The following is a 20,499-nucleotide window of genomic DNA, read 5'->3' on the forward strand; positions in this document are numbered from 1 at the left end:
GGCTACTGAGAATGAAATAATAAATGTAAAATCACAGATTAGTGTTGTTACAGCTGAGTCAGTGTTTCTCCGTGAAGAAAATAATCAGTTGAAAAATCGGTTAATGCATTGCGAGTATAGAATGAATGAGAAAAATATAGTGGTTTGGAATGTACCTTGCGATAACAAAGAGGAAGCTAAAGCGATTTTCAAAACTGTTTGTGAAGAAGGACTAGGTGTAAACGAGACCCCAGAATTTGCTGTTACAGAAGTAAAAAAAGAGCGTAGATATTTTAAAGTTACTGTTCTGTCTAAAGAAGAAAAAATAACAATTCTGAAACAGAGTAAAAAACTTAAAGGAAAGACTGTTTGCGGTCATAAAGATATTTATCTTAGTGATGATGCTCCGACGGCAGTGAGAGATATTAGAAAACGGCTGATTGAAAAAAGATCAAAGCTTGCTGATTGTGGTATTCAAGCATGGGTAACAAAATCGGTTCCACCTCTCCTTTGTTTTGATCGGCCAAATGGCCTGCGTGTTTCTTTCTCCGTGAATGACGTGATTCCTGAATTGTCAGTGCCGATAAATCCTCGAGGTGGGCCTATGCAATGCTAGGCGGGTTGTCATATTTATATTTATATTAATTATTTTAGTTTAATATGGTTTTGAGTTATTATTTTGTTGTGCTTTTACTTCTTTGTGTTTTTTTTTTTGTGATATCATATTGGTATGAGGTAATGTTGTCTCGTGTTTTTTTTATCTTCTTTTTTTTAAAAAGATGTTGTGGATGTAATAATGTAAAAAAAAACAAAATGAGGAAAAGTATTAATGGTGTATAATGTATAGCGCGGTGCGGAGCGTGCCGGGTTGTGATTGCAGTTCTTATGGATTGGTCTTGGCTTTCAGTGATCCTAGGCCTGGAAACAGTAGTAATGTTTTTTGGTTTTTATTAAGATGTTTCTGTTTATAAATTAAAATTTGCGCGGATTAATCGTACTGAGGGAAAACGACTTGGACTGGAGATTACTTTTTTTTTGTTTTGTTTTTTTAATTTTTATTTTTTATTATGTTTTGATGGTCATTTAGGGCATGGGTTGGTTTCTCTTAACGTGGTATTAATATTTGATAATAGATAGAGATAATCGTGAAATTCCATCATCAAGGTTAAAAGAATTTGAGCGGAATTCTCTTTCATTTCAGTCAATTTTTCAAACTATTGTAGCTGGTGATGATGAAGATACTTCTAGTAATTTTGATATCCCAAAAAATCAATATATATTTATGAATGAGCTGGTAAGAAAAAATGTAAATACAAGTAGGATGTCGTTTTGGAATTGCCGGGGTTGGAGGACTGCGCAGGATGTGATTGAAACTTTTTTGTCGGATTCAGATACAGATATATTAGGCCTATGTGAAACTTTTTTAGATGATTTTTCAATTGAAAATATACATGTAAAAGATTACCAATTTTTTCACATCGGTCGGAAAAGACAAAAACAAGGGGGTCTAGGTGTTTTGATTAAAAATTGCATACCAGCACGTATAAGGATTGATTTTTTGCCAATGAATATTGAAATGATTTTTGAATCTTGTGTAGTTGAATGCTCTTTTCCAAATAATCGGAAGCTTTTAATTGCAGTTATTTACCGTACTCCGTCATCCAGCCAGATAGAATTTAAAAATCATTTTGAAAGTATGTTGGATAAATTAGCTAGTCTTAATACTCCTTATTTAGTTATGGGTGATTTTAATTTTGATTTAATGAAACTCCTATCTGCAGATCAGAATAGAATAGATAGAAATATTTTGCAGTTTTTGGAGGGCCCACTATCTTATGGACTAAACCCCGTATGTTTTGTTCCCTCTAGAATAGCTGATACATCATTTTCACTTATTGATAATATTTTTTCACCTTATAGTGCTGTTAATACATTTATTATTCCTGATGATTCATCTGACCACTGTATAATTATGTCTGATTTTCTTATAAATTTTCCGCATAATAAAAAAAATCAAACCAAGCGTAGAGATTTTTCACATAAAAATGTGTTAAGGTTAAAAGAAGGGCTTGGTGATGTTGATTGGAGTCCTGTAATTGATGAGAAGGATCCGAACCAATCATTAGATAAATTTTATTATATTATGAATGAAAAGCTTGATCTTTTTTGCCCATATAAAAGCCCGAGAGGAAAGAAACTTACCCCAAAAAAACCTTGGATAAATGAATCACTTTTGAGATCTATTAATGAGAAAAATCGTTTATATAAAATTAGAATAAAATATCCCACGGAAATAAATATAACGCGTTTTAAAAATTATAAGAATATGCTGGTAAGGATCCTTAGAGTAAGTGAAAGACTTTATTAGGAAAATTCTTTTCGAAATTCAGATTCCGCTAGAAAAACTTGGAGTTTGATTAAAGATAAAATTGGAAGAAATAAAAAGTTGTTACACCCTGAAGTGTTATTTGATATTAATGGTAAAGAATTTAGAGGACCACAAGCTGTTGCTAAGAAGTTTAGTGAATATTTTGCTAGTATTGGATCATCTGTTGTTTCAGGAGAAGTTGACCTTTCTTCCCCAAGGTCGCATAAAAAATATCTACCGCCCACTGAAGATACGAGCATATTTATGGCCCCGGTTACTTTTGCAGAATTTCAAAAGGTCATTAAGAATTTAAAAAATGGTAATTCATTGGGATATGATGAACTTTCAACTAATTTGCTAAAAAATATTGCAGGTGAAATTTTTGAACCATTGCTTCATATTTTAAATTTATGTATTTTCTCAGGTACATTTCCTAAAAAATGGAAAATTGCACGTGTAATACCATTGCATAAAAAAGGAGATAAATCTGATACAAATAATTATCGTCCTATTGCAATTTTATCACCATTGTCTAAAGTATTGGAAAAAATTTTAAAAGGAAGGATTACTAATTATCTAGATAAAATAAATTTTTTACCAAATATCAGTTTGGATTTAGGGCAGGCCATTCGACGGAACAAGCAGTTGCAGCTCTTGTATTAGAAATAAATGACTGCTTAGATAGTAATTATCATGTATCTACTGTTTTTTATGATGTTAAAAAAGCATTTGACACTTTAAACCATGAAATTCTTTTTGATAAAATGGAAAATTCCGGTATAAGAGGGAAAGGACTAGATATAATAAGATCATACCTTTATGGACGTAAAATCGTGGTAGATGTTGATGGACATTTGTCTAGTTTAAATGATCTTGAAGATATTGGTGTCCCACAAGGATCGGTATTAGGTCCGCTTTTATTTTTGATGTATATTAATGATCTCCCACGATTTTTGCAGGGAAATAATGGTCTTGCAATTTTATTCGCAGATGACACAGCTGTTTCTGTTAAAGCGAAGGATTCATCTACATTGATTCAAAATCTGTTTAACACTGTTAGTTCAGTTAATCGATGGTTTGTTTCTAATTATTTATTACCGAATTTTAAGAAGACTGAATTTATGGTTTTTGGTCATTCAAAACGTGCTACTAAAAAAATTTCATGTCAGGAGCTTCAAGTTGTTGAGCATAAAATACGTAGAGTTCAATCGTATCGTTATTTAGGAGTTTTTATTGATCCCCTTATGTCATTTCAAACTCATATTGATCATTTAAGGGTGAAACTTTCGCAAAATATTGGGTCTATGTATCGTTTGCAACATGTTTTTCCATTTTCAATTTTAAAAATAATTTATCATTCTTTGATTGCTCCTTATTTAAATTATTGCACAATTATTTATTTAAATGCTTTTTGGACGCATATAAAACCCCTACAGATCCTTCAAAATAAAGCAGTGAGAATACTTGGAAATTTTTTACATCGTCCATCAAAACTTAGAGATGCATCGAAAAATGAAACATTATTTCTTTTCTTGAATTTATTAGATCTGAAACATATAAGAGAACTTAATATATCAATATGGCATTTTAAAATACAAGATCCTAGTAGTTATTTTTATGAAAAATCTCTGTTGATTCTGCCCCCTCCTTCGGCTCTTACGTGTTCTGGAACATATCGAATTCCCTTTGTTAATTGTGAAAGATCTAGATTTTCAATTAGATACCAAATACCATTTATTTCAAATAAATATAGGCTGAAAGATAGAATTCAAATTGAGTCATTTCGGCAAATATCAGTTCTAAGGAAGAAAATATTAAAATTATGTATTGACCTGTGATGGTGGAATAGAAATTTTTTTTTATTATTATTATTATTTTTTTTGTTTATATTTGTTACCCATGTTGGGATAGCCTTCCATGCCCCACTTGTCCAGCGTTTGTTTTCTTTATGTTTGTTATGTTTTTTGTTTTTTTCTTTAACCAGGTTTTTTTCTTTCTCTCTTTTGTTATGATGAGGAAATGTTTTTTTTTTGTTTTTTTTTGTTTTATTATTAATACCCAATTTTACGAGCTTTGCTCTCTGTTGGGGGTATATGTTTTTTTGTTATGTTGATTTATTCAAATAAAATCTTCTTCTTCTTCTTAAAAAAAAAAAAAAAAAAAAAAAAATAGCCAAAGTAATGCTATATTAACAGAGCTAGAAGAAAAATTTTTGGATTTGGAAAAAAATATATATGATTTTGAAATTAATAATGAATCAGATTCTCCGCTGTTTGATAAGAGTAAATTTCCTAGAGGCGTATATCAAGAAGTATGTAATTTAATTAGGGGACGCTCTGAGTCTCAACTTACTGTTCTACAACTGAACTGTCAAGGGTTATGCTCTTCGTTTTCTGGTCTAATGATTTTCTGCCAGCAGTTACAGCCAGATATAATCGGACTTTGTGAAACGTTTCTAAAAGGACAAAGAGATACCCTTTTGGAAATACCTGGATACACTTCTCATTTACTGCACAGATCAACTATGAGTAGGGGAGACTTAGCTATTTACACAGGGCAAGACTACTCAGTGTGCATTAGTAAAGAATTAACCCGGAACGTCGAAGGCGTTTATGAATCACTTTTCCTTGAAATAGCCTTACATTCACAGAAGAAAATAACAGTTGGAGAAGTATACCGTCCACCGGCAGGATCCGTCTCTGTATTCCTGAGAAGTTTAAGCCAAATAACTGGTAATCTGAAGAAACAAGGGAACGAAGCTATCTTAATGGGAGACTTCAACACTAATCTAATTCTTCCTCTGTCCTCTGGTTCGGCAGATCTGCTTAGTACAATGTCAGCCTCGAATATGTACCCCTCGACGACGATACCTACCCGAGTAACTGCCAATTCACACTCATTGATTGACAACATTTTTTCGATGCTGCACCCAAAATCGTCCTCAGTTCTGCTATCTGACACTTCTGATCACTCCCCTCTGCTTACGATTTTCACATACAGCATCAACATCCTAAGCCCAATGGTTTGATTAAGCAGGATTTTACAACTTGGAAATTGAATGATAAGAACTTGGAAACCCTTAAACAAAATCTAGAGAGCAATTCTTGGGAAAGTGTTATGAGCACAGATGATGTTAATACAGGATTCAAGAAATTCCATAGTATTTTTATGAGTAAATATACGGACTGTTGCAGCGAAAAACAGACAAAAATCACTGGACAGAAAAATCAACCTATCAGCCCTTGAATTAGTCACGGACTGCTCCCGTCTATCAATAAGAAAATAAAGTATGGACCGATCACATAAATAACCCATGCATAGCGACGCTTGAGAAATATGGGAATTATAATAAATGTCTTCGATCTATTCTACGAAAAGTCAAGAGAGATTATTTTAATGAGAAAATTGATGAAAGTGGAAAGAACTCTCGGAGTATATGGAAGGTTGTAAACTCCATACTGCGCCCCTGTAGCCCTCCCCCTGAGCTTCCATCGCAATTATCTGTTAATGGGGAAAATGTAACAGGACCAGAAAACGCTGCAAATACACTGGGGACATTTTTTGCAGAGGTTGGCAAAAAAAAAGCAGATTCTATTGGAAAGTCCAGCAAGAGTTTTAAAGATTATCTTGGTCCAGCATGCTTCAAGTCAATGGCACCCATACCTGTATCTCCATCTGAAATCCTGTTAATCATACGAAATCTACGAGGCAATTCGGCTTTTGGGTTCGCCCGAGTACAAACAAAAGTTTTAAAAGCAGTTGCCTTGCCCGGTCTATCATTGAGCCCCTTACTTACTTAATAAATCTGTCGTTGCAAAAGGGTACTTTCCCAGAACTAGTAAAGAAATCTAGAATAATCCCGCTGTGCTAATGTGGTTTTCGACTTGAGCCAGCTCATTACAAACCTATTTCTATTCTGTCAGTATTTTTAAGAGTTTTTGAAAAACCTATGCAGCAGCAGCTACTCCTGTTTCTGGAGAAGAAAGGGTTCACTAATAATCGCCAGTTTGGGTTCAGATCAGGGCTCTCCGCCCAAGATGCACTAACAGCTTTAAGTTTATGGATAAACAAAGCTCTGAACTCTGGCCTACTACCTGCAGCGGTTCTGCTTGATATCAGAAAAAAATTTGATAGTATGTACCACTCAATTCTCCTCGGGAAACTGGAACACGTAGGAATACGAGGCGAAGCTCTGGATTGGTTCAGATCTTATCTTAGGGACTGCAGGATTTATATGGGAGAAGATCCAAGGAACAATGTACTCATCAACTATGGTGTCCCTCAGGGCTCAATATTAGGCCCGCTACTATTCCTGATCCACGCTAACGATCTAAGTCGAGTGCTGAACCCCGAACGCACTAATCTTCGCTGCTATAACCTATGCCACGATGGAGATTATTTTCAGTCTGAAGATGATGACGATGAGCTCATAGCCTTTGCTGATGATTTGACGCTTGGCTGCTGTGAAAAGGATAAGACAGTGCTCATGTACAAGCTGAGGGATGTTCTGGAGGAGACATATCTCTGGAGGGATGCTAACCGACTAGTCATTAACGTTAATAAGTCTTGGGTTTTATTTTTTTCCCGGATCGGAGGTGTCCATCCGGAGATATATGGTATCCAAACTTCCAGAGGTCTGATTAGTCGGCCAGAAAAGCGCTTCACGAAATACCGGGGAATGCTCCTTGATGAGAACCTTTCGCTCCTATATCACATCCAAGGAGTAGAGCTGAAGCTATCCCGGAATCTTGGAATAATAAAAAAAACTGAAGCACAGCTTGCCACAGAAAACACTTGTCCCTCTGTGCAGCACCCTCATAAAGCCCCATTTACAGTACTGTGCAATGATCTGGCAGTCAACTTTTAAATCTCATCTGCGAAAACTGAATTCTATTCATAGACAATGTCTCATATTCATTGGAAAAAATTAAGAGTACTTATCACTAGAGTCGCTGCATCAACTGTCATGCTTGACCTTTGTGTTTAAGTTTCTAGCTGGTCAGCTGCCATTTTCATTTAAAACATTATTCCGGCCTATCTCGAACCATCATAGTTTGCCTACTCGATCGTCATCAAACCAGCACATTCCCTTCACCCCGGTGTACGATCAGATTTTGATCCAAATATAACACGCGCAAAGATATGGAATCTGATCCCGGAGGAGCTGAGAGATAGGAGCTCCCTTGCGTCATTTAGAAAAAGAGTAAAAAATAATTTATTGGCATGACAGAAGAAAAGTTAAAGTAGAGTGTGATAAATATTGTAAAGCATTATAAATAAAAAGTTTAAGATTAAAATATAAATAACTAAATAATGATTTTTTTTTTCATTATTTATGATGGGTTGGCTTCCCCTGAGGAAAGGAGCAGGAGGGTAATGGTTATTTGTTTTTTGATTAATGAGAGGTAATGTTGTGTCTGGGAGTAAGAGCGGCGACCATTCTGCGTATTATGTTAAAATGATATTGTGGTTTTCGGCGTCCAGAAATGGACTGAATATTTTGTATTATGTGCGATTTACTTTTTATCTTTGTAAATAAACCCATCGAATTAAATTGAATTGAATTATTATTGCTATTACTAACGACGCACTGCATCACCGAGCCTCTTAACGCCAAAACAGGTGACACACACTCATCCTCCTCCATCCAAATCTATTCAAAGCCTCACTCTTTATCCCTACCCATAAAGTTTTGATTCACTTTAAATCATTTATTGTGATTTCTTCCTACCCTAGTCTGGGACAAACTGCATTTTACCTGACCCCAGATGGATGCCCAAAAGGCACCATCTTTGGCAATCTGGCATCCTTCGTCCGTGAAACGTAGTCTGGCCCTATTAACCTCTCTTTCATCATAGACCAAGAGAATGGGATCGAACCGGATTTTTCGTACAGCTGATTGTTTGACAAATTACGAGTCAAACGGTTACCTAAAACTATCCTCTGAAAACATTCTAAAGAAGGAAAAGGAGACAAGCCATATACAGTGCTTGTTGAAGGAAATATAGGAAGTGAGAAAACATCCTTTCTAAATTATTTTTCTCGGTTCAAAGATGTTGAAACATTGGCAGAACTTGTTGACAAGTGGGGAAAATTTAAAGAATTTAATTTACTTGTAAGTTCTCTCTGAAACATCTTGTAGACAAACTTGTACAACAACTCCTCTGAAAACATTTAACAAATATTCCTCAGCCTTTTGAAGCTCCCACGTTTAAGCCCCATCATTAAGCATTGTCATTATAGTGGCTTCCAATATTCTGATCTTTGTTCGCAGACTTGTCTTCTTATTCTTCCAAATTTTATTCAAACTCAAAACAATAACACCCTGTGCCTTGGCTATTATGCGTTTTACAACTTCAATGCATCCTCAATGTGTACTAGTTATGCTACCTAGGTACATGAAACTATCTACTTAATCGAATTTTCCGTCACCTACCATCGCCTCTTCGCCCTCATTTATTCCTAGTCTATCCGATTGTATCTTCTTGACATCTACTTGCAAACCTATTCTTGCACCCTGAGCTCTAAAAATCTCGAGAACTCATTCATATTGCTAAAATTTCATCAACGACACTCAACACGAACAAAACTTGGTCCTTAATCTTGGTCCTTAAAACAAATCTTGGCTCTAGAGCCAAGCGTAAAACTATCACAAATCAGCATCGATCAATAAATGAAAACCAAAACGAACAGAAATAACAATAAATAACTGAGTCAAACTCAAAACGAGCAGAAATTAACAGGATTAGGTCTCAAAACCACTATTCCTTCCCAAGGTCAAAACATAATTTGAACTTTACTGAAAAAGAAAAACCAATGAACGTGCATTGCCAGTTTAATATACAAATGCTGATATTTATTTCTTAAAATGTTAATAATATTTGATTAATTAAAGTTACAAAAAGGAAAATATATTTTTTTTTTCAGTTAAGTACAAATTATATTCTAGCCTTGGGATGGCATAGGGGTTTTGAGACCTAATCCTGTTAATTTCTGCTCGTTTTGAGTTTGACACGGTTATTTATTGTAACTTCTGTTCGTTTTGGGTTTCATTCATTTATCGATGCAGATTTATGGTAGTTTTATACTTGGTAGATTGTTTGATTCTATTTTTGCTCATTTTTGGTTTAATGGAGCTCTTTAATTTTCTTTAAAAAACTCATTTTGTGGAATAAGTTTTTTAGTTGATTTCTGTTCGTTGTATATCGACATAGCCTTTTCAGGGAAAAAGAAAATAATACTTTCAATCTTTTTGGTTTTCCTTTAAGAATTTATAGTTTGGCCTGCTATTTGTATGCTGGAGAAACTTTTTGAACAACTTTTAACAGCATACACCCTTTTAAAAATCTGGACACAAATAGTAGTGTTTAATTTAGTTATATACCTCTTCTAGTTAACCTGAAAAATAAAACCGAATACCATTCGCAAAAAATCTTTTTATGCTCTTTGACAGCTTGGATACACTTATCCTCTCTTGTTTTAGTTAAATTTTAAGAGCAGAAGTAGTAATAGAAGTAGCCTCAAAATTTTAAACATAATACTCTCAGTCGTTTTTCGGATATTACTGAGATGTCTTATTGGCAATAAGCATACACAAAGTGCTTTTAGATTTAATCTTCAGGCACCATTTTGTTTTTAAAAATAATGCGCAAATTGCATAACTGTGGGGGGTTGAACTACGCAAAGCCCTAGAGATACAGTTACAAGACCGCTCAGCCCAGCTATGCTGAACAAAATGGCTATCTTAAATTTTTATTGGAAGTATTTGGAAAATTATGAGCTAAAGAAAAGGGCTGATTGCCCTCCAATCACATCTGACTCTTAAAAAGGGAACTAGAATTTGAACTTCTAATCAAATAAGATCCTTTAAAATATTAATGATATTATTAGGTATGGTAGAGCAGCGCTGCTTATGATATTACTTATATGCCCTTTACTACTTGCATGTGTATAGTTTTTTCGTTTAGTTGAAACTCCCCCTAAGCGTTTCAACTTAATGTCCTTAGTGTAATTAGTTACAGAAACCGTAGACGTATTATCAAAAGTATACACAGTGTGTTCTGGCTAGTTCAAAATCCGTCAAAACTTACCCTGAAAGGTCTAACTTAATAATGTAAGCCGTTATTGAGATATTACTTTGTCACCCTAATGACAATCTACATGATCATAGTTTGTGTTAATTTAATTAAGCATCCGCCTAAATATTCCTTGAAAGCTTCACCTTAATACCCTTAGCTTGTGTAGTAGCAATAGTTGTAGTAGCAGTAGTAGCATTAGTAGCAGTATGCACATAGCACCTTTTATTTTCAACATCCTCTTCAACACACTATGAAATTTTTAACTTAATACCACAGTTCATATAATTATCCAGTAAGCTTATCGCAGATCATTTCTGGTCTTCGTTCTCAGTGCGAACAAAAAGCTCCTCCCACTTCTCTCTGTATTAGCGGGTTAGTATGTTGATTCAATGAGAAATGGCTACAACGTGCATTATTCGTAATTACGAAAGCAGAAAAAAACTTGGTGAGCCAGCCAAGTGGTTTGCAAGTGTCCCATCTCACAGGTATGACTTAATTTATATACAAATTATGACTTAATTTATTATTTACATACAGTGGGCTCAAATGATTGGCCTATGTAGGATTTTATAAAAATAGGAGGCGGGGGGTTGATGAAATTTGTGAAAATAAGGAATTTTTTTTTTTCTAATAACTGGTGGAATAGGTGTAATGGTTTCAGGGGCGGATCAAGGATTTTTTAGGGGAGGGGGGCGCAAAGTAGGTTGATCCGGCAAACTAACGTTAGGAGCAAGTTTAATTAATGCAAACTTGCGATAATTAGGTAAATAACAATATTTTAGACCACTATACGGAAGTAACCCTTGCCCCCCCTCTGGATCCTCAACTGGATAGTTTATCATTTTTTTTCACGTCGTTATATTTATTTTCTCAGATTGTAGTTCCTGTGATATTTGAAAAATCTAGTTATCTGTTTTGGCTGAGAGCCTAAATAAGACTAGTTTTGTTTTCAATCAATGTTTTCATATAAAATAGGCAGACCTTTCCTGAACTTTAAACAATAAACACCTCTGAAAATCTTTGCACTTTCTGAATTTAGATAGCGATAAGGGTTCCTGATTGAGACCAATTTTAGGACTTGGGTTCTAATTATTGGTTGTTGTGGTAAAAGTTGCCGGGAATAACCAATCGAATATGGCTTGAGTGCAAAGACCTGAATTGGGAAACTGGCTGCGAGGACTTCCCCCTAGAACAATTTAAAAGATTTTTTTTGGGCGCACGTGGATATTACGAAGTAAAACTTCATAAACAGGATATTGAGAAACGTACCCATCACGGAGAGTAAACCAGCAAGTAATTATTTTAGTCTTAGTAGTTTAAATGTTTGAATAACTCTTTTTTTGAACAAAGGGGCAAAATTTTTAAAAATTTGTGTTTGATTATCTCCTTAATGAGCTCCTCAGTACTACAGACAATAAAAATCAAACCAATATAAGTAAATAGATGTGAAAAATGGAAGTGACTATATTTAATTTAGCTGCAAGTCTACATTCATGCTCACCACGTAATTTCCCTTTGAGAAAAAATTGATAAAACTTTTAAAACTGAAATATCAATGCGAAGCACCAAATATCATAATCAAATGTCATCGCTTTATGGCATTGTTCAAATAAAACTTATTTTTTACTTGATTATCGTCGTAAATTTATTCTTTGTCTTTCTTTCCATTCTTAAACCAATGTCAATAATCAATAAACAGATGTGAAAAGTGGAAGTGACTATATTTAATTTAGCTGCAAGTCTACATTCATGCCCACCATGTAATTTCCCTTTGAGAAAAAATTGATATAACTTTTAAAACTGAAATATCAATGCGAAGCACCAAATATCATAATCAAATGTCATCGCTTTATGGCATTGTTCAAATAAAACTTATTTTTTACTTGATTATCGTCGTAAATTTATTATTTGTCTTTCTTTCCATTCTTAAACCAATATTATATTTACCTTTTGCATTATGAACTGTGCTTAATACCATCAACCGGTCCTGAAGCATTGCTGATACGTCCTCTTGACAACTTATGCGGGCATAGTGTGTTTCGATTTATTTCAATACAGTTACAATACTGCCCAAAATTGCCGCCTTAATACCCTTAGGTTTATTAGCAGTAGTAGTAGCACCAGTAGTAGTAGTAGTAGTAGCAGTAGTAGTAGTAGCAGTAATAACAATAGTAGGAGTAGTAATAGTTGTAGGAGTAGAAGTCGTAGTATTATGATGCAAATACTTGTCTTTTGGTTTGTTCAACATCCCCCACAACAAGTTTTGTAAATTTTAATTTCACACACAAAACTGTTCCTAAGATATTGCTGATATGCCGTTTTGACAACCTGCATACAGATAGCGGGTTGTAACGCAGCAAACAGAAATTTTCATAAATATTCTTTGAAAATTTCACCTTCATACCCTTAGGTATAGTTTTAATAGCAGTCACAGGAGTAGTATTACTAGTCAACTTAATACAAATAGCCATTGCTATGATATTGTCCATTTGCTCTTTTGATAACCTGTATATTCATATACTTCTTGAAATTTTCATCTTAATGCTCCCAACCTTACGAAAAGTTGTGATAGAAGTAGTAGTTGGATCAATAGTAATAACAGCAGTAGAACAAGCAAATGTTGCAGTAGTAGAACTAGTAAATGCTGCAGTAGTAGTAGTATTAGTAGTAGTGTGCACATACTGCCCTTTGGTCAATTGATCTTCACCTTTAAGTGTTCTCTGAGAGTTACAACTTAATACAGAAATCAATTTTTAAGGTACGCTATTTTGACAATCTAAGTGCACATAGCGTCTTTTGTTAGTTTGAATTTGCCAATATTCTCTAAAATTTTACCTTCATAAACTTAGCCTTAATAGTATTATTATCACAGTAGTTTCGGTGGTAGTAGAAGTAGTTGCAGTGTTAGTGTTGTATTAGTAGTAGCAGCAGTATTAATAGCGGTAGTAGCATGTACATATTGCCTTCTGGTCAGTTGAAACTTCACTTTCATGATGTCCCGGAAGTTTTACCTTGACACGTTAAGCCGTTCCAAAAACATTGTTGATATGCGCTTTTGACAACCTTTTCACCTTAATACTCCAAGCTTTGCAAGTTGTTGGGAATGAAGTAGTGGTAGGAGTAGTTAGTGTTTAGTAAAAGTAGCAGCGGTGTTAGTGTTAGTTGTGACATGCATATATTATCTTTTTGTCATTTGACCTTCCCCTATAAGTATTCTCCAAAAGTTTCAACTTAATACCTAAATCAATTCTTGAGATACGCCCTTTTGACAATCTGCATGCGCATAGTGTATTTTCACTTAGTTTAAATCCCCCCCCCTCAATATTCTGTCAAATTTTCACCTTCATACGTGTAACCTTAATAGTAGCAGTATCATAATAGTAGTGGTAGTAGTAGGAGCTGTAGTAGCAGTAATAGTGTATTATTACTAGTAGTAACAGTAGTTGCATCATGATTAATAACAGTAGTAGCAAATACATTTTGCCTTTTGGTCAACGGAACATCCCACTCATGATGCCCCTAAAATTTCCTCTTGATACGATAAATCGTTACAAAAATATTGCTGATACGCCCGTATCAGCAATCTGTATACATAAAGTATGTTTTAACTTGCTTCAACTTTCCCCTCACCGTTTCCTCAGATATTTTTTTGAATATCCTCAGCCTTAGTAATACTCGCTACAGAAGCAGTAGTTTTAGTGATAGCAGTGGTAGCAGTAATAGTACTTGTGGTAGCAGTAGAAGCAGCAGCAGCTGTAGTAGTAGTAGCGCGCAAATATTATCTTTTTGGTCAATTGATCCTTTCCCTTATCATTTCCTGAAAGTCCCAAATTAATATACTCAGTTCTTCCTAAGTATGTTAATTAAAAAAAAAAAAAAATTACATTCATCTAAGATTGAAGAAATTTCCCTTGCGCGGCGCGGGATTGAACCTGATATCCACGAGTAGCAGGCACTGGTACTTCCACTATACCAGCACAAGGGTGTCTAAAAGGATGATTTCAAAAGTTTATGTTAATAGGAAGAATCATAATTTGCTATTAATTCAAAATTGTGCTTAAATTGAAAAGTAAATTTAATTGAGTTGAATTATGTGTTTCATTATTATTGTCAGAATTTTTTTTGGTGGATTAAACAATATTTATTTTTGGATTAAGTTAAACTTATTAATAGGTTTATTGGATGTTAAACTGTATAGATATTGGATAAGTAAATGTTAAATTTATCTTAATACCCTTCGTATTTTGGAAAATTCCATTTCAACTCCAAAAGCCTTGTTATATGATATTTGGAGAATTTTAAATAAAATAGCTATCAAGATTTCTATTAGATACATTTCGGGAAAATATGACGTGTGTGTGAGGAGACGGGGTAGATACCCTACGATCACTTGGACTCTTGTCAAGGGCACTAGAGCTTCTGATTACCAGTCCAATGATCCCCCTTCAAAGTTTATATGACCACGTAATCTATAAAAACCTTATATGCCCCCTGGGCATAACTTACAACACTAGTCCTCTCCATTTCTAATTGAATGAGCCCGTTTGAAGTTTCTATGACAACACTTTATATAAAAACCTTATATACCCCCAGAGCATAGCTTATAACCCTTCCCCTGAGGGCTGGGGGGGGGGGGTTGTCATCCTCAGCCGTAATATCTAGACCTTTTAACTATGTTGAACAAAATGGCTATATCAAAATTTTGATCGGAAGTGTTTGGGGAGATGATGGGCGTGGGGGACCATTTGCCCTCTGATCACTTTCGACTATTAAAAAGGGCACTAGTCCTCTCCATTTCCAATCGAATGAACCCTTTTTGATGTTTCTACGACAACACTTTCTAAATACACTTATATGCCCCCAGGACATAACTTACAACCCTTGCCCTGAGGGCCGTGGGAGTGTGGGGTGGGGGTGTTGTCCTCCTCAAAGACATAATTTACGGACCTTTCAACTACGTTGAACAAAATGTCTATCCAAAAATTTTCATTGAATGTGTTTGGGGAAGCAGTGGGCGTGGGAGAGGGTTAGTTGCCCTCCAATCACTTTGGACTATTTAAGGGGCACTAGCCCTTTTAATTTCCAATCGAATGAGCCCTTTTTGGAGTTTTTACGACAACTCCTTCGATACAAAGTGCCCTGGTCTAAAACAATCAAACACACAATATATAAATATATATATATATATATATATATATATATATATATATATATATATATATATATATACATATACATATATATATATATATATATATATATATATACATATACATATATATATATATATATATATATATATATATATATATATATATATATAAATATACACACATATATATATATATATATATATATATATATATATATATATATATATATATATATATATATATATATATATATATATATATATATATATATATATATATATATATATATATATCACAGTTCATATAATTATCCAGTATAATCATTCCCTATCTCACCCATTATAAAAACCTGGACCGGGGTGCGAGTGCTCCGGAAAACGTTTTTGCAGATATAAACATAGGCGGTATCAGATCTTTTCACGGGTAGACAAGTCAGATTTCTCTTGGACGCGAAACTTGGCTTCAACGTTGGAACACTAATTTTGAAGAAACTAATTTTAAATTAATTTATTCCAATACATAACATGAAAATCGGTAGTTAGTAGTGTAATGTTATTATTAGATGTTTTCAGGAATTAAAAATAGGTTTCGAAGTCTCAAGTTGGTTTCAAAGGCATTTTGAGAAAGTTTCTGCCAAAATACGTGTTCCAGGGTAATTGGACCGCTGATGGCAGATCAAATGAGAGGAGCTGTTTGTACGCGCCGACATAAATATATAGGCCTATACTACTAAAACTTTACGAAAAATAAAGTTTTTTTTTTAAATAAAATTAAATGCAATATTAAACTTAAGATCAGTAAAAATAGAAGCCTACAATAACTCAAACTCAAAACGACCAGAAATTATTATTAAAGAATAAAAAAAGGAAAGGAGAATAATTGGTACGGCGGTAATCAATCAGCAACCCTTATCGCTATCTAAATTCAGAAAGTGCAAAGATTTTCAGACAGAGGTGTTTATTGTTTAAAGTTCAGGAAAGGTCTGCCCATTTCATATGAAAACATTGATCGAAAACAAAACTAGTCTTATCTAGGCTCTCCGCCGAAACAGGTAACTAAATTTTTCAAATATCAAAGGAACTACTATCTGAGAAAATAAATATAACGACGTGAAAAAAAAATCATAAACTATCCAGTTGCGGATCCAGAGGGGGAGCGAGGGTTACCCCCTTAAAGTAGTCTAAAGTAGTGTAATTTACCTAATTAACGCAAGTTCGCATTAATTAAACTTGCTCCTAACGTAAGTTTGTCGGATCAACCTCCTTTGCGCCCCCCTCCCCTAAAAAAATCCTGGATCCACCCCTGAAACCATCACACCTATTCCACCAGTTATTAGAAGAAAAAAAAATCCTTATTTTCACAAATTTCATCAACCCCCAGCCTCCTTTTTTACAAAATCCTACATAGGCCAATCATTTGAGTCCACTGTATGTAAATAATAGATTAAGTCATAATTTGTATATAAATTAATTCATACCTGTGAGATGGGACACTTGGAAACCACTTGGCTGGCTCACCAAGTTTTTTTCTGCTTTCGCAATTACGAACAATGCACGTTGTAATCATTTCTCATACTAACCCGCTAATGCAGAAATAAGTGGGAGGAGCTTTTTGTTCGCACCGAGAACGAAGACCAGAAATGATCTGCGATAAGCTTACTGGATAATTATATGAACTGTGATATATATATATATATATATATATATATATATATATATATATATATATATATATATATATATATATATATATATATATATGTATATGTATATATATATATATATATATATATATATATATGTATATATACATAGATATATAAATATATAATATATATATATATATATATATATATATATATATATATATATATATATATATATATATATATATATATATATATACAAAATAATAAAAATAATACATTGTGCCAACATCGTTCTTTACTTAGGAAGCGCTATTGCACTACCTATGATATGAATGTGACGTCATTTACACAAAAAATGCATTTTTCTTCAATTAAGGCTCTAGAGCATGGTCAGCCGGAGGGTGCAGCTCCTGCACATGTCACACTAAAATATTGCCATGCCCCATCAATGGAGCCTGTGCCCCACGTTAGGAATCATGGCTCTAGAACGCTATTTTAAAATCCTCGAAAGTGGGTGTTCTCAGCTCACGCGTTATTTTAAAATCCTCGTAGGTGAATATATCATGCGTTGTTTTAAAATCCTCAAAGGTGGATATTCTCCGCTCACCTTAGTTTAGAATTACATGACCATATATCCTTTATAAGAGTGGGAGGAGTTCTCATGGCACCGCACTTCCTATTTTATATTGGAGTAATAAAACCTGGCATATTTTCACTCCGGTTTGTAACATATTTTTTCCACTTTTTTACCTCCCTCAACCCAGCTGTGTAAGAATGCCAGTGCCTAATGAACGTAATCTTCAGATATGCTATTTTGACGTTCAGGTGCACCACTGTCAGCTAAACTAAATAGTTACAAAAATTGGCTCATGTATAAACCTTATTTCTATTAGTGCACAACAACCGATAGAGTGCTGTCTAATTGTCAAAATGAGACAATTACTTACTTGAAAGAAAGACAAGCATTGGTTCAGCAACAACCACAGTAGCCGACACCTTAGAAATCGTAAAAAGAATACTCTGTATGAGCTTATGCATTGTATCTTGCATCTCTAGCGTACACAGTGTCAAGGCAGATATACACACCCTTGATATAATACTAAAAAAAAGAAAATAAAATTTATTAACAAAATTATTTACCAACTTGTTCTAATGAGCCTTTCATATAATGCTTAAATAAAAAAATAGGGACGAAAAGAGTATTTAAAGGGTGTCAGGTTCCCAGTTTCCTTTCAATTATGCAAACGCCTATTCATATTATACGAGAGTTTGTGTCCTATTTGCCGCAAATACGGTAATAGCACGTGGAAAAATAATATATTTTATCGAAAAAACACGTATTACTTTAAATACTTCACGATTTCAAATAATGACTCTTATAAAATTGTACCTTTTCTGGAATGTAGAAGCATGCAGATGTAGCTTCTAGGTTTTTCTTTATCATTCTTTAAGATCTTTAAAATATGTAAAAAAAAATACATTTATTTTTTTTAAAAATTTATTAAGAAAAATTACTTACCAAATAGTTATAAAAAACCTTTAGTATAATGCTAAATATAGAAAAATAGGAACGAAAAGAATCTTTAAAGGGTGAGAAAAAGTTACTTCCTGGTTTCCTATCAATCATAAAAAATCAAATCAAATAACGGCAGTTTCTGTCATATTGGCCGCAATTACCAGAATAGCAGATGGGAAAATAATTTATTTTGTTGATGAAACACCTATAAAATACTTCACAGTTTCAAAAGATGGCTCTTATAAAATTGTACCTTTTGGAAGCATACAGATGTAGCTTCTTCTTTACCGTTTTTTAAGATATTAATTAAAAATTAAAATCATTCGATCAATAAAGCAAATTTTACCAAATATTTCATATAACAATACTAAACAAAAAGCATTTGGCATTAACATTTTGCATAAATATCCAATAGACTTACAGGTAAAGGTACCTCTCCTGAAATGGTACCTTTTTGGAATCTCTGTATTCCATCAGATTAAAGATGAAATTTCGGTCTTCGCCGCACCTTTTTTTTAGGATAATAACCAAAAATTGAATATTTCAAAAAAAAAAAGAATAATATTCAAAAAAATGAATATTAATAGTAACCAAAAAATAACCAAAAATTGAAAGGATTCAAGCCTCTAAGTAAATTTTCCCATGTATATCTTACCTGGAAAAAATATATCACTTTTGACAAGGCTAAAGGAAAAGCAGTTGACACGAACATTTCAAAATAGATATATACTGGCCTTGCTTGGTTGAAATGTTATTGTAGCTATTTGTATTAACAAAGATTTACTTTTAACTTACTTAATAAGAGGGAGATAATGGCGTAGCTTTTAGGGTACACATATCCCCCCTTGGAGTACAGGGATTAAGCTGCGAATGCTTATAACATCCGATCGAAGTTATCATGAATCCTTTTTGATGAAGGGTCCATTTTTGCATCTTCATTTTCTTTAATAGTGAAGTCTATGTGAATGCATTATTGCATCTACCGGTGTCGGGACTGACTTTAAACCGCAATTAACTTTTGTGTGATTCATTTTTGCAAGTTGTGATCTGTCTATCAAAATTTAAGAGAGAAAAAATATATAATTTGAATAAAACAGTGAGGAAAAAACAGCAACAAACTTTAAATAATAACTTTTTTTTAGTATTTTAAGTTTCTAGTAGGATTTTTTATTATTTAAAGTTTTTTTTTCGTTCCACTGTTTTATTTAAATTTATCCCGTTCTTTCTTTCCTAAATTCTGTAAATGAAAAAGCAGTGTGGTCTAAGAAATTGTTTTCCGTCCGTCAGAGATTAAAGAAACATAATAACGTCCATTTGAAAATTCTGAAATAGAGAGGCGTTAATCGGCAACAGAAGAATTATAAAAAAAAAAATCAAGCAAAAACTAACATTCCTTTTCTTTTAGGGTGTAAATATGTAATATATGATGAATGATACCATTTTGGGTTTTGAAGTTACCCCTTTGAGGTGACTGGAAAAAAAAATATCTTCCCTTATTTGTATTAAAACATAAAGAGCTAAGCAAATAAATGAGAAGTTTCTATCCTATGGTCTAGGCTTTCCATTTTGAAATAAAAATTAACTTGAATTTCTTCTAGTATGTCAAATATAATAAGCTTATATATACTCATTTCCAAGTAAGTTTGACGAATCTGACATATCTCATTGTAATAAGTGATGATGAATTTACTTACCTGCACTAAGCTCAATGAACTTGTATATAAAAATCTTACGCATAACCTAGGTTAATATTTAAA

At 33.6% G+C, this 20,499-nt stretch overlaps 1 protein-coding gene across 1 annotated transcript in view; it reads right to left on the reverse strand.

Moving 5' to 3' along the window:
- Window positions 1-20,499, reverse strand: part of gig (TSC complex subunit tuberin) — a 236,097-nt gene that overhangs the window by 111,555 nt on the left and 104,043 nt on the right. Inside the window, exon 14 of the mRNA XM_089093612.1 lies at window positions 18,174-18,325. Within this exon, the coding sequence (XP_088949738.1) occupies window positions 18,174-18,325 (152 nt within the window). The remainder of the gene's footprint in view (window positions 1-18,173; window positions 18,326-20,499) is intronic.

The sequence above is a fragment of the Artemia sp. Qi Xiang Cuo genome, chromosome 8 (assembly GCF_049724085.1).
Source record: "Artemia sp. Qi Xiang Cuo chromosome 8, ASM4972408v1, whole genome shotgun sequence".
NCBI lineage: Eukaryota > Metazoa > Arthropoda > Branchiopoda > Anostraca > Artemiidae > Artemia > Artemia sp. Qi Xiang Cuo.